Genomic DNA, 16,134 nt, shown 5'->3' on the forward strand with positions numbered 1-16,134 from the left:
TTCCAACATTGTACTTCATTTGCCACTTCTCTGCCCATTCTTCCAATCTATCCAAGTCTCTCTGCAGACTCTCCGTTTCCTCAGCACTACCGGCCCCTCCACCTATCTTCGTATCATCAGCAAACTTAGCCACAAAGCCATCTATTCCATAATCCAAATCGTTGATGTACAATGTAAAAAGAAGCGGCCCCAACACTGATCCCTGTGGAACACCACTGGTAACCGGCAGCCAACCAGAATAGGATCCCTTTATTCCCACTCTCTGTTTCCTGCCAATCAGCCAACGCTCTACCCACATATGTAACTTTCCCGTAATTCCATGGGCTCTTACCTTGTTAAGCAGCCTCATGTGTGGCACCTTGTCAAAGGCCTTCTGAAAATCCAAATATACAACATCCACTGCATCTCCCTTGTGTAGCCTACTGGTAATTTCCTCAAAAAATTGTAATAGGTTTGTCAGGCAGGATTTTCCTTTAAGGAATCCATGCTGAGTTTTGCCTATCTTGTCATATGCCTCCAGGTACTCTGTAACCTCATCCTTGACAATCGACTCCAACAACTTCCCAACCACCGATGTCAAGCTAACAGGTCTATAATTTCCTTTTTGCTTCCTTGCCCCCTTCTTAAGTAGTGGAGTGACATTTGCAATCTTCCAGTCTTCCGGAACCATGCCAGAATCTATCAACTTTTGAAAGATCATCGCTAATGCCTCCGCAATCTCCACAGCTACTTCCTTCAGAACACGAGGGTGCATTCCATCTGGTCCAGGAGATTTATCTACCTTTAGCCTATTCAGCTTCCTGAGTACTTTTTCTGTCGTAATTGTGACTGCGCACACTTCTCTTCCCTGCCACCCTTGAGTGTCCGGTATACTGCTGATGTCTTCCTCAGTGAAGACTGATGCAAAATACTCATTCAGTTCCTCTGCCATCTCCTTATCTTCCATTACAATTTCTCCAGCATCATTTTCTATTGGTCCTATATCTACTCTCACCTGTCTTTTACTCTTTATATTCTTGAAAAAGCTTTTAGTATCCTGTTTGATATTATTTGCTAGCTTCCTTTCATAGTTAATCTTTTCTCTCTTAATGACCTTCTTGGTTTCCTTTTGTAAGGCTTTAAAAACTTCCCAATCCTCTGTCTTCCCATTAATTTTTGCTTCCTTGTATGCCCTCTCCTTTGCTTTAACTTTGGCTTTGACTTCTCTTGTCAACCATGGTTGCATCCTTTTTCCACTTGAAAATTTCTTCTTTTTTGGAATATACCTGTCTTGCACATTCCTCATTTCTCGCATAAACTTCAGCCACTGCTGCTCTGCTGTCTTTCCCGCCAGTGTCCCTTTCCAGTCAACTTTGGCTAGTTCCTCTCTCATGCCACTGTAATTTCCTTTACTCCACTGAAATACCGACACATCAGATTTTGGCTTCTCTTTTTCTAATTTCACAGTGAACTCAATCGTGTTATGATCACTGCCTCCTAAGGGTTCCTTCACCTCAATCTGTCTAATCACCTCCGGTTCATTACACAATACCCAATCCAGTACAGCCGATCCCCTAGTGGGCTCAACAACAAGCTGTTCTAAAAAGCCATCTTGCAGACACTCTACAAATTCTCTCTCTTGAGATCCAGTGCTGACCTGATTTTCCCAATCTAGTCGCATGTTAAAATCCCCCACAATTATCATAACACTGCCCTTCTGACAAGCCTTTTCTATTTCCAGTTGTAATTTGTAGTCCACATCCCTGCAGCTGTTTGGAGGCCTAAAAATAACTGCCATCAGGGTCCTTTTACCCCTGCTATTTCTTAGCTCAACCCATAAAGATTCTGCACCTTCCGATCCTATATCACCTCTTTCTAGTGAAGCAACTTCAATGAACATAAAGAATTATTACAAGGTTTTACAGGGTTAATGTTTAGTCGATGGCTGTAGTAGCTGGAAGGCCTTGAAATGGGCTACCATCTCAAAAATGAAGAGTCGGCCAATCAGAAGAGATAAGAAGAAACTTCTTTACTCAGAGGACAGGGTATCTTTGGCACTCGCAACTCATGTGGCTGTGGAGATTCTGCTAAATGGTATATTCAAGACAGGCAATAATAAATATTTAGGTATTAAGGGAATTTGAGGAATTATGGTTAATGCAGACATTTCATGTTGATGATTTTTTATCAGAACTTCCCCAGTCCCGTTATATGATTATCAACCTGAAATGTCAAAGCTTTTAAAATTTACATCACCTTTATCTCAGGCACCATATTTCTTGTTAGATACACATTAAAAATACAAGTAATTAATTAAGCCAAGTTATTTCCCCAGTTCTATATCTTCAGCCTGTTCACTTGTAACCCCTTTTTACCAATTCTTCATTATTCCCAATTTACAAAGAAATGCAAGACCATCTCTGGAAGTCCATCCAATTTTGACTGAAACCTTATATCCTAGATTGTATGCTGGTTCTAAATTGTATATAGATTTATCCTTTGATAACATTCCCGCTGTTTACTTGTCTCTGGGGTAGTCCAATAATGATGAAATCTGGGCACGCCATCAGTAAGAACTTTCCTTCCTGTGGCTGCAAAAGTAATGCAACTCCCCCTCCCTTTCAGTTCACAGTCAGTGGGCAGAAAATTCATCCCCAGTTGTTGTACAGATGGAATTAGTTTAGAGAATGTAATTTGTAACACAATATGGACAGTGTAAACAAGAAGCAGGGAGACAAATAACAATGTAAGAGATGAGATTAAAGTGAGCAATACATCCAAGAGAGTGGTTTAATAGTCTGGGCTATAGTTCTGGTTATGTTTCCCAGTTACAATTAGGATACAAAAAGCTCCTATGCACAGCTGACATGATCATTAAAGAAGGTGAAACTAACCAATGATTCACTGTGAACACTTGAAATCATGATTATAGGAACCTCAGCTGGGAGCAGGAACTGATAGATTCTTTCTTTTGATAAAAAAACAAAATCTCCTAGTTGGCTGTTTAGATTGAGACAAAAATGGCAGATAAATTTAAAGAGCTAAGGAAAAGATGGTTTTAGCTATGGCAACTTTAAAGGATTCAAGAAGGTTATGTATACAGTGCTGGTGTTGATGTCAACTCTGAAAGCAGCTCCCTTGCAATTGATACTGTTTGGAAATTTAAGTAACAATATAGAGAAAAAATGTTTTGACAAATCCTGTGTACTACTTTGACTTACGGATAAACTTAGGTATAATGCCAACTTATTTTGCCTGATGATGTAATGTCAACACCAAAATTTCCCTACACAAATCCTTCTAACAATGTAACTGTGTGGTGTTCATACACAGGAACAGAACTTGTGCATTGCCTTTTCCTGCAAACGGCTAGTTTAGAAATAAATGTAGTGTGCATTATCAATGTTTCCTCTTTTCCAAAAGCAGAAAATCAAAGTAAATCCAGTTTAACACAGGATTGGCAACAGAAACAATGTTACATGCTCTTAATTTACATCAAGAAGCAGAATGAGGAAGAGGACAAGCAGAAAAGAACACAACTATTTTAAGGACTTAAGATGAAAATACAAAAGTAAAAAATAAGTTGAATTTACCCAGGGCTTCTTACATCCACTTGACATCCCAAAACATTTTATGTTTAATCATTTGCTTGTTAGATGCTTTTGCCTCTATTTTAGAGATACAGCAGGAGTCAATCAGCACTTAGGAAGATCCCACAAATAGGAAATTTGATGTCAAGCAGTCTTCTGTGTTGATTAAGTGTGATGGAGTTGTACGGAGGAAGGTGAATGGTAGGTTTCTGGGGAACAGAAAAATAATTGAGGAACGTAATGGCTTATTGTTTGGTGATGAAGGGAGTAGACAGGATTTAAGTAAAAGAAAGAATGAGTTTAAGTATTGCTGAGTTTGAATGTGAATTGGTTTCTGATATCAATTGGATAAGTTTATCTAAGGATTTGAAAAAAAGCTTTAGGAGATACTGTGCGTGCAAGACCTTTAAGAGATGGAGCACTCTTGGTGTTTTGTAAAGATAGTAAACAATGTGAAAAACCTATGGGAGGAAGGAATTTATATTACCACAATACTATTTACCACATCTACCATAAAAGTAAAAAAAAATTTTTTCAACATCGATGTACCTTTTGTTATAAAATCATATATTTTACACGTTGACTGTTTGTATTCTGTGTGGCATGTGGCTAGGTAGTTAGGGCGTTGGACTAGTGATCTGAAGATCGTGGGTCCGAGCCTTGGCCAGAGCAGCATGTGTATCCTTCAGCAAGGCACTTAACCACACAATGTTCCAGTCTACCCAGCTGAGAATGGGTACCGGCAAAAATACTGGGGGTTAACCTCACGACAGACTGGCGTCCTATCCAGTGGGAAGTCTCATACTGTCAGTCGCTTCATGCCATGGAAACCAGCATAAGCACCGGCCTGATGGGCCACAAGGCTCATGACAGTCTTTAATCTTAATCTCTGTATTCTGGACATTAATAGGTCCCATTGACACTAGCCTCTGTACTTTCTAAAGAGCCTGTGTATATGAAATTCATTTTTCTACCTAAACATGCTGCACTCTCACAGCTTTCTTATATACAGGACACCCTGCATAAGCAGATCTATGTTCCCCTCCACAATTGCTACATTTTGGCCTAATGTTCCCCTCCACAATTACCATAATCCTGTTCTCCATCACGTCTACAACACTGTTTTTTACCCCTTACATACAGCTGCTACATGACCAATCTTTTAGCACTGAAAATATCTCAGAAGGGGCAGTACATAGACTCCAACCATATAATTCATATAGCCAAAGAATTATATTGAATGACAGTGGCTTTTGGGAGTAATTACAGGAGTACATCTGGATGTATCCAAGTTTAAAATAGTTTAGTTAGGGGTAAAGTTTAAACGTTTAAAAGAGTTTCATGGTGGAATAAGAACAGATAGCTTATCAGTGTTGATTAAGTGTGATGGAAGAAAGTTGCCAGTTGAGGTTAATTTAGGTTATATGAGTTTCATGTTTTTTTCTTTTCTTTTTTTCCTCTTTTTATCTTTTTTACAGTGGAAAGCTAGAAGTTTGTTAGCTAGTGGTCAGAGAAGAGTTGATAGTTTTTTTCTGTTTTCTTTATTTTTCTTTGTTTAAACCCTACTACGAAATGGTAGAAGCTTGTTAGCTAATTGTTAGGGGATTTTAATTCTCATAGTACTATGTGAGGTTGTACTGACACAAATGTAAAGAGATGGTGGAAGAAGACTGTGTGGAAGAAAAATATTTCATGTGAATGATGCTTAGTAGGTTGTGGTAAAGCACCTTATGTTGTCTGCCGACCACCATTAAGCTTAACTAGAAGAAGCAGAATTATAAGCAGGTTTGGGATTTCAGTGCCTGTATACTGCAGATATAAAGAAAGATTTAAGATTGGAAATTCCATTGTTAGATGCCTCCTGATATTATTTGAAAAAGGAAATGGTACTTCCTCATGAGTCATTAGAAATTCCAGAAAAGAAGGATGTTATCTTGGTTTCTGATTGTAAAACAACTCTATTCTTAGCTTCAGTTGCTGGCAGTGCTATTGCTCTCTGTGGGGAAATGCATTTGAATCATTTGGTTCAGGTGCCAGTAGTATTGAGGGAAACATACCTCTGTGTACTTGTTTGTTTTTCCAGTGTGTGCTCGGAGACATTTTGTTTACACCATTTCTTTGTTACTCTGTATCCCAGTACATCATTCTCATTAGATACAGTGCTTGTTTTCCCACAAGCAGGAGGAGATTTTCTTTGTTAATGAGATTAGTAGTTTTACTCATTGGTGCATTGGTAATTAACAAGAGGCTTTTTTCCTCCATGCTGACACTCTTTATTCTAACAGCTGGCCAAATTGGAATATTTTCTGCACAGATTGTTGTACAGTTCCAATATGTTTATAAGTGACAGACTCTATGGTAACAGATGGTAAATTTAAGGCTTGTTGGCAATCAGCAGGTTTTTACTAATGACTTAATTACCTATGCAAATTATCTCATCAGTATGTGTATTGTTATCTTATTTTTTATTAAAAAAACTTTACCTAAATTAATTACACGAATCAAGCAGTGGAACAATCAGTGGTGACTAGAGAATTGAACATCTTGCCAATTTTTGGAACAGACTGAAGGCTTACACAAACAAACCTGTTAGCAGTTAATCATTCCCAGAGAGATGCAGAATCTTACTTCTGGACACTTGTAGCAGTTCAAAAAATTAATAATCCTTGCCAGTTCTATGATCACATGCTGGGCCATTTGCATTACTTATTTTAAACTACAAAACACTAATGCAGGAAAGCAAATCCATACAAATGTTGTCTTTTCCACAGAAACAGAAAAACTATTTAGAAATTGAATCCTGATTTTACTGATTTAATGTTGAATACCTGATTGTGAGTGGCTTTAACCACCCCCGTTGCCTAATGAAGTGCATGAACAAATTGCTCCAGACTTTTGAATGGAAGTTAATTGTTCAGTATTATATTAGTGCCAAGCATTGACACAGTGTCACTTCAGAATCAAAGTGTGGAAACAAGCCCTTTGGTCTAACTTGTCTATGACAGCCATGTTGTTTACCTGAGCTTGTTCCATATCACTCAAACCTTTCATATCCATGTACCTTCCAAATTGTAATTGTTCCCATGCCTACCATTTTCTTTGGCAGCTTGTTCCACATATCCACTATTCTCTGTGAAAGCGTTGTCCCTCAGGTCCTCTTTAAATATTTCTCCTTTCAGCTTGAATCAATGCGTTCTAGCTTTAGACTCCCTTACTCTGGGAACAAGACTGTGACTACTGCCTTTTGCATCTACTTAATTGACATTCCTTTAATTGAAGACTGGTGGTACATGTAGAGAGATGCCACTATTATTTTGGCTGTGAATCTGAAATTATTTTTTTCTAAATCAATGGAAATAAAAAATAGAGGAATATATAGAAGAAGATCATCATAACAAGTGTGAGCATCCTCTGTATGAAATAGAATAGGAGCAGGAATCGTCATTATCAGCCATTCAATTTGGGGCTGAAATGTTAAGGAGAGTTTGAGAAAGGAGTCAATGTGACCTTTCATTGGGATGTGGCAACATGTATAAATGTACAGTGTTTTTTTTGAGGGTTTGGGAGAATCAAGGCCTCTGTTTCTGGCTGCATTAGGAACAGTTTTTAATCATACTATAGATAATACTCAAATTTTAGTGAAATATATTGCCTTCCCATAGTGGAAAACCCGATCCATAGCTGTAAAATAGAGTAGTAGGGTATTTTGCATGTGCTGGTTTAATTCCCAAATTTATATTGTTCATCATTGGGTGACACAGCTAACTGAGCTGCTGCCTCACATTTCCAGCAGCCTAGGTTCAATCCTGCCATCTATCTGATTTTACAGGTTTTTCCATGTGACTGCATAGGTTTCTTCCTATATCCCAAAGATGTGCAGATAGATAGGTTGGCCACTGTAAATTATTCTAGTGTGTAGGTGAGTGGTCTGCAATGTGCAGACTGTTGATAGGAATGTGAAGAGAATAAAATGTGATACGTATAAATTGGGCTGAAGGACTAGTTTCTGTGCCATGTGATTCGGTAACTCATTGGAAAGGGGATAATGCTGAACTGTTTCTGTTTAAAAATGTAAAAGGAAGAGAAAATTTCCAATGCAGTTTCATTTGCTGAGAATGTTGCAAATTTTGAAGTGTCTGAAGTCTCTGCAATATTAATATTGATTTACATTCACATCACTAATGGAAGCTGTTTCCAAAAATGGTTTTAAAAAAGTACGTAAATGAAGTAATAGTTATTATCAAAGTCAAGCAGTATTTGGATGAGGAGAATCAGGAACAGTTCACAAGGCAATAAGAAAAAGAAACAAAGCAGTATAAGATTCATAGTTCTTCCAATAAAGTATGCTTAAATCCCAGTAGTTGGTCATTGAAGTTCAGTCAGTGGGATTTTCTATAATTAAAAAGCCATGACACAAAAATCACATAAAACAGTTTATTGGTTAGAGGGAATAGGTTTGGATTTTTTCCCTCTGAATTGTTACTCTTATCATAGTAGAGTGGGAGTTCTTTGAGACAGATCTTTGATAGATTTTATTTGGTATTCTTTTCTTTAAATACATATTATAGGCAGTGATGTTAGATGAAATGGACCTGTCCTCAAATACAGGCTGAGTACCCCTTATCCAAAATTCCAAAATCCAAAAAACTCTAAACTTCGAATATCTTTTCAGTACTCTCATGATGTTACATGAGCAAATTTCCATAAGGCACTGGGGATATTCCCAGGTGATGCGCAGTTCTGAGAAGTGACCTCACATGTAATGAACAGAGTTAAAGAAAATTAGAAAAATGCTGCATAAAGTCAAAAATGAATATCTTGATTGTGTATCATCAGTGTTGAAGTGAACACATGAACAGGCAAAGATCTATCTCAGTGAATGGAAAATTGAAGGTGAATATGAATATTCAGGAGGCTAGCTGCAGAAATTTAAGAAAAGGTCTCATTACAGAAATCTAACACCAGAACATCTACAATGCCAATTGTTTTTATACCTTACATAGAACCTAAAAAAAAGTAAAATACAAATATAATGTACCGTAACTGTTTAATCAAAACATGGCATTATAGGTGGAGACTGAAAACTTGCTGTAGTTTGGTATTGTTCAACAGCTGATTCAGGTATTCTCCTGATGCTGCTGTTCTGCTTTTGTTAACTTGCACACATTAAATTTTCATTAATTGTTACTGTTAATTACAGATGTGTGATGGACAAGTAGAAGACAAAGACTACACCAGTAGCACATAAATTCAGAGTCAGAAAGGATTGTGATCCCAAGCTATTTCATTATACATTCCAAAATCCAAAATCCAGAACCCAAGGATTTTGAATACGGGGTACTCAACTTGTACCAAACTAAAATAAGTCATTAAGATGCCAAAGTGAGCCAACCTGAATTTCCTTTGGAAAGAGTTTATAGCTTGTGTGAACAAATCCATCCATGAACAAAAATAGATGATTGATATTTTCAATAGAATGACCTCAATTTGATCCAAGAGACTACAATTTCATAGAAAATAGAACAGTACAGCACAGAAACAGGCCTTTCATCCCATTATATGTGCGCCAAATTAAACTTAACCTCTTCTGCCTGCACGTGATCCATAGCCTCCATTCCACGTCAATTCTCTTATCTACCAAAAAGCCTCTTAAAGACCATTATTAAATCTATTTGCATCACTACTCCAGGCAGCCTGTTCAAGTCCAACTCAAGTTGAGTTTATTGTCATGTGCACAAACACAGGGAGGTACCTGTGCACCTTGACACAGATGCAATGAAAATCTTGCACACAGCAGCACCGCAAGCATGTAGGTCACACAGCAGGTTATATAAATTATACAAATCAGTGGGAAAGGAGGGAGGGGGAGAGGGAGAGATGCAAATTAAAGAACTTAGTGCAAAAAAAGACAGAAATACCAAGCATTAACTATTCTCTTTATTAACAAAAAATTGTCCTATGCATCTCCTTTAAATTTTTCTCCACTTAGCATAATGTGTGTCCTCTAGTATTTGACATTTCTACCCTGGAAACAAGATTCTCATTGTCTACCTTATATGTGCCCCTCACAATTTTATAAACTTCTATCATGTTTCCCCTCAGCCTCCAGAGTAAACAATTCATGTTTGTCCGTCCTTTCCTTCTAGTTCATACCTTCTAATCCAAACAACGTCCTAGTAAACTTCTGTAACCTTTCCAAAGCCAAAAATGAAACTGTTACTCTGATGACCTACAGAGAATTTTGATACTGAGAATTGATGTGCTATAAACTATTTATTCCGTGTAATTACATTTTTTATTTAGGTAATCTCCAAAAAACTTTTATGTAGAAAATATCATTTCCTCAATAGAAATGAACTAAAAATATGATCACTTGAGTGAAAGCTTCTTGGTTTAGGTACACAACACATTTTCTTTAACATATCTGCTCCTTGTAGTCCCATAAATCCTAAGTCTGCATATATGCAAAATGCAATCAAGTTTTATCTGACCTTTCCTTGCCTTTATAGTTAAATCACAGGACATTAGCAACAAAAGCTGAATGAAGTTCTCATTTCTAAAAATTGTAATTCAATCTAAGTGTTTAACATAATATCCTGCATGTTAATGTTTAATTGTTTAATGATATATACACACACACATGTGTGCGTGCATGGGGTTTTGACAAGAATAGGAAGAATGCAGTGGATACCTGAGAACTTCATGAGCACTTCCCAGATTACATGTTTTCATTCTACATAGAACATTTGAAATTTAAGAACTTAGAAAAATAATATAGTGTAAAAATTTGATTAATTCAAGTGAAACCATATGTTGTAAATCAGGAATTGTATTTGTGTTTATGTTTGATCAATATGTGTTCCCTATGGTTTCAATAAGCTTTTCCTACTTTATAAACAGGACAAGGACACCATCTAGTGGTCACTGTGCAATATTTGTTCAGATTTTGCTTCAGAATGATACAGTTAAATTTTATGTGTCAGTTTTACTCATTAGCTTCTCATATATAAGGTCTTGAAAAAATGAGAGGTAATGAGTTTGTTAACAGATTTGAGATTTGTTGTCAGACTGTTGTCGATCTTAAGTTTTTGTTAAACTAGTTAATAACCAGAATAAGGCAAGCATTTGCCATATTCATCCTATTATAGTGAATAGTCTTGGTTAAGAAAACAAAATCTCTTCATTGTTTTACTATATGATTGTCTGATCTGTTGTAGGATGTTATGGTGGTGGGTGAACCTACACTGATGGGCGGAGAGTTCGGGGATGAGGATGAGCGACTGATCACTCGATTAGAGAACACACAGTATGATGCAGCAAATGGCATTGATGATGAGGAAGATTTCAATAACTCTCCTGCACTGGGAAGTAACAGTCCCTGGAACAGCAAAGCGCAATCTAGTCAGGAGAGTAAATCAGAAAATCCCACACCACAGGCCTCTCAATAAAAAGGAACGTATCAGTTTTTATTATAAAATTTTGTGCTTTCCCTTTCTTCTTTATTCAGGCTGAAACCCAAAATTTCTTGTTTAAAAATGTCTGCATTCAGCAGTATTGAAATATTAAATCCCCTAACTTGATTTAGTAAGTTCATATTCAAAGCTTAAAAACTCGATCTGGTATTATAAGCCATGCAACCCATTATATTTTGTGGGCATTTTAGTATGACAGGTTTGTGGTTTCTTTGAATTTATTCCTGAGTTTGAACTGTTACTATCATGGGACTCTGATAGTGATGATCATTTATATTCAGGTTTTGCAGGAAACCATGCTGGTCAAATTTTTGCTCGTGTATTTATGTAAGCTTTTTATAAGGGGAAAAAGATGATTTAGTGCAGACACAATTTCATTCACATAAATGTTCAGCACAAAATGTGAAATTTAGAAATAAGTCTTTGTGTCATTATACGGATGTATTTTATGTATGCTTTGCCATTAATTAAGTGTGCCAATAAACAATGGTAACATGAATGCACTTGTCTGACAGTGGTTAATCACTATTGTCAAATTTTTCATTAAATAGAGTGCAATATTTTTGCTGAAAAATTGTAATATGATTGGTTAACTGACACCTCTATTTCTTTCTCTTGTAATATATTTGAATTACTAAGGTGTAGAAATGCAAGATTTATAGTGATGATATGAATATTCTGTGTCTGAGTTCTTGGAAACTAAGTCTTCAAGCCAAGCCAAAAGAAAATCTCAACTGTTAATTCAAGAATGTTAAATGATGTACAGGAAATTTTTAAATGAAGGGTTTGAATTTTTTAATTTTCATTTTTGATTCAGTTCAAAAGTTTTTTTTAAAGCTTTTCAATGTTTGCAATATTTGTTAAATTTCAGTTATTTCAAAAAATCAATCTTCAGTTAATCTCAACTCAACTATATCAAAATAATCATATCTTGTTCCTGTTAAATATCTGTGCAATAATTTATCAAACTACTTAGTGAAACTGCTTCATGGTTTGAAATTTAGTTTTAGCGACTTTAAAGGAATATATGTACAGAACTCCCACTCTGTGATTAATACGATGATAATGACTGGCCTTAACTTCGTTTGTTATAAGGAGATAATAGATCTTATCATTCATGCTGGTAATTATACTCACACATGCACAGGAGATGAAAGTGAACCAACTTTACAATCTGCCAGGACACGAGTTTAGCATTTAGAGCCACAAATTCTCCCTGCTTTTTGTTTACTGAGTGTGTTAGATGCTTGCTTGAATACTTGAAAGAATTCATAAATTTTCTGTTTGGTGACTTGAGGCCTGGAAAAAAAATCTACGTGCAAAATCTTCATTTTCTTTCAAATATACCAAGACCCAATTAAGGGCTGATTCCTTATATTGCTCTTGGATTCTAAATACCTACTCCTGCCACACTTTAAAGTAGCACACCCACTTGGGCAAGGCACAGTTTTACTGGCAACTTGGCGCAAATCAATGCCCTCCAATTGTACATCAGCAGCAAGTGACACAAAGATCTCACTGTCAAAACAGCTGAGTGAGTTGTCAAGCCAATGTACAATGGCTGTCTGTGAGGGCAATTATTGAGCAGGATGGGTAAGCAATGGCCTGCACTCACTGTACTGTTCAGGGTGCAGCCTGATCCCTACATCAGAGCTTGGTGAACACACCCAGTCACCCATAACCATCCCTTATACCGTTCCTTGAAAAAGTATTCAGCCTCCAACTCTTGTTCACATAAATGAGTGTTACAATGAGGGACACACACAAAATGCTGCAGGGACTCAGCAGGCTAGACAGCAGCTATGGAAAAAAGTATAGTCGATATTTTGGGCTGAAACCCTTCGGCAGGACTGGAGAAAAAAAGCTGAGGAGTAGATTTGAAATTCCTTCAAATAAAAGGGGTAGCCATGGGCACTCGCATGGGTCCCAGCTATGTCCGCCTGTTTGTTGGCTACATGGAACAGTCTATGTTACAAGCCTACACTGGTGATTGTCCCACACTTTTTCTATGCTACATTGACGACTGCATTGGTGCTGCTTCCTGCACCTGTGCTGAACTTGTTGATTTCATCCACTTTGCCTCCAATTTCCACCCAGCCCTCAAATTCACCTGGTCCATTTCTGATACTTCCCATCCCTTTCTCTATCTCACTGTCTTTATCTCTGAAGACAGCTTATCCACCGATGTCTATTATAAACCAACGGACACTCTCAGCTACCTGGACTATATCTCGTCCCACCCTGCTACAAAACGCCGTCCCCCTTCTCTCAGTTCCTCCACCTCTGCCGCATCAGGGTGAGGCTTTTCATTCTAGAACAAAGGAGGTCCTTTTTCAAAGAAGGGGTTTCATTTCCTCCACCATCCATGCTGCCCTCAACCACGTCTCTTCCATTTTATGCATGTGTGCTCTTACCCATCCTCCTGCCACGCTACCAGGGATAGGGTTCCTCTTACCCTCACCTACCACTCCACCAGCCTCCACGTCCAGCACATAATTCTCTGAAACTTCCACCACCTCCAACTGGATCCCACCACCAAACACATCTTTCCCTCACCCTCCACTTTCTGTTTTCCGCAGGGATCTCGCTCCCTACGTGACTCTCTCGTCCATTCGTCCTTCCCCACTGATCTCCCTCCTGACATTTATCCTTGCAAGTGGAACAAGTGCTTCACCTGCCTCCATACCTCCTCCCTCACTACCATTCAGGGCTCCAAACAGCCCTTCCATGTTAGGCAACACTTCACCTGTGAGTCTGTTGGGGTCATATACTGTGTTTGGTGCTCCTGGTCTGGCCTCAAGTATATCGGTGAGTCCCAACGTAGATTGGGAGACCGCTTCACCAAGCATCTACACTCCATCCACCAGAACAAGTGGGATCTCCCAATGGCCACCCCCCATCTTAATTCCACTTCCCACTTCCATTCCGATATATCCATCAATGGCCTCCTCTACTTGTCGGGATAAGGCTACCCTTAGGTTGGAGGGACAACACCTTATATCCCGTTTGGGTAGGCTCCAACATGATGGCATGAACATTGGTTTCTCAAATTTCCAGTAATGCCTCCATCCCCCAGCCCTTCACCAATTCCCATTCCCTTGTCCTTCTCTCATGTTATCTCTTTGCCCACCTGTCCATCACCTCCCTCTAGTGCTCCTGCCCCCCTCCTTTGCTCAGTACTTAGTTGAACTACCTCTCACAGCTGTTATAGCCAGTAGTCTTTTTGGATAAGTCTCTATTAGCTTGGCACCATGTGATGAAGCAAGATTTGCCCATTCTTTCTTACAAAATTACTCAAGCTGTACCAGGTTACTTGGGGAGCAGCAGTGGACAGCAATCCTGAAGTCTTGCCAGAGATGTTCGATTGGGTTAAGGTAAGGATTGGTCCACTCAAGGACATCAATTTTCTTCATTTGAAACCACTCCGTAGTTGTTCTGGGAGTGTGCTTCAAGTTGTTGTCCTGCTGAAAGACAAACTTCCTCCCCAGTTTAAGCTTTCTGGCAGAGACAAGCAGGTTTTTATCTAGATTTCCAGTCCCTGCTGCTGAAAAGCATCTCCATAGCATGACGCTTCAAATGAAGAAAATTTAGGTCCTTGAGTGGACCAGTCAGAGTGTTGACATTAATCTGATCGAACATCTCTAGCAAGATCTCAATTGCTGTCCACTGCCGCTCTCCAACTAATCTGGCAAAGCTTGAGCAATTTTGCAAGAAAGAATGGGCAAATCTTGGTCCATCACGTTGTGACGCTAGTAGAGACTTATACAAAAAGACTACTGGCTGTAATAGCTACAAGAGGTGGTTCAAATAAGCAATGAGCAAAGGGGAATGAATACTGTGGACAGTTCGGTTTTTGAATTTTTAGTTTTTCATGCTATACAACTTACCCTTGGACTCTTACTGTGAAAAAAGGAGTATGTGATTCACAAATATAAATTCTCAATTAAATTGATAAAAATCCCTTGTTGTAATACTTACTTATGTGAACTAAGGACTGGAGGCAGAATACTTTTTCAAAGCACTGTACATATTTATACACTTTGCCTTAATCCACACTGAGTTATGGAGCAATGAGATCACTATAATTGTTTCATTGCTAAGGGAGTACCAGTCATAAGAGTTATACAGCACAGCAGAAGGCTGAACTTTCAACCAGGTTTTCAGCATTGTATTGGAAGAGCAGTTGTTTATGCTAGTCCCCAGCATGTGGCATAATCAATACTGCATCTTCTTTAGTGTTGATTCCATGAAGGAAAAGTATTCTGAGCAGTAACATAATGTAATTTTCTCACACCGCTTTTACCCTTTTACCTCTGCTTTTATCGTCCTTTTAACAAACTATCTACTTCCACTAAAACCCCTGGTAACCTATTCTAGGCACCTATCACTCACAGTGAAAAAGAATACCTTTCATACCATCTTTAAACTTCACTCTTCTCACCTTAAAAGCATGTCCTCTGATGTTTGGCTTTTCTACTCTGGGATATGTCTCACCAAGATTGATTTTTGTTAACCTGCTGATTGTAGCACTTAGAAATATGAAAGAGGATGAGTTCTTCATTCCTAAAATTTTGGAAAAGGACTGGGCTAGAATGGACTGAATCATGGACTTGATGCTGTGGATGTATGGAGCAGAGGCATCTGAGGCAACATTTTTGGAAATTTGATAAATTTGCTTCAAGTTGATCGGTCCTCTTTCCACAATTTGCAAAGATTCTAAATTTAATATATTTTTGTCACATAACAGTCAATTGGGTTATTTCAATAGCAGTTTCCTCTGGTAACTTAATGAGAAGAACAATAGTTTCAAGGTCACAAGAACACTCTCCATTTCCAAGTTATGCACCTCTTGACTAAAATGTATATTGCCATTATCATCATTGTTATTTAATCTATAGTCTGGAATTTCTTACTCAGCATCTTCCTAGAACCATTGTAATGCAACACAAGAACTGCTGCAGTTTAAGGGGAAACCATCACTAGCTTACTAGGGTTTGAGTATATTTTTCATTAATATTTTACTTAATTTGTAAACTTTACCTTTAGTTTTGTAGCATTTATATTATAGCAGTTTTGCAAGATGCCTGTGTCCT

General features: G+C 38.0%; 1 protein-coding gene across 6 annotated transcripts in view; it reads left to right on the forward strand.

The window, feature by feature from the left end:
- LOC134344113 (LIM domain-binding protein 2) overlaps nucleotides 1-11,573 on the forward strand; it is a 555,808-nt gene extending 544,235 nt beyond the window's left edge. For 3 of the 6 annotated variants that reach the window (XM_063043398.1, XM_063043400.1, XM_063043404.1), the window contains one exon: nucleotides 10,787-11,572. In XM_063043398.1, coding sequence (XP_062899468.1) covers nucleotides 10,787-11,017 — 231 coding nt within the window. In that variant the 3' untranslated portion in view covers nucleotides 11,018-11,572. Of the gene's footprint in view, nucleotides 1-10,786 lie in introns of all 6 variants that reach the window. The other 3 variants (XM_063043401.1, XM_063043402.1, XM_063043399.1) reach the window with 2 other exon arrangements.
- Nucleotides 11,574-16,134: the final 4,561 nt, after the last annotated feature.

Source organism: Mobula hypostoma, chromosome 3, assembly GCF_963921235.1.
Source record: "Mobula hypostoma chromosome 3, sMobHyp1.1, whole genome shotgun sequence".
In the NCBI taxonomy this organism is placed as follows: domain Eukaryota; kingdom Metazoa; phylum Chordata; class Chondrichthyes; order Myliobatiformes; family Myliobatidae; genus Mobula; species Mobula hypostoma.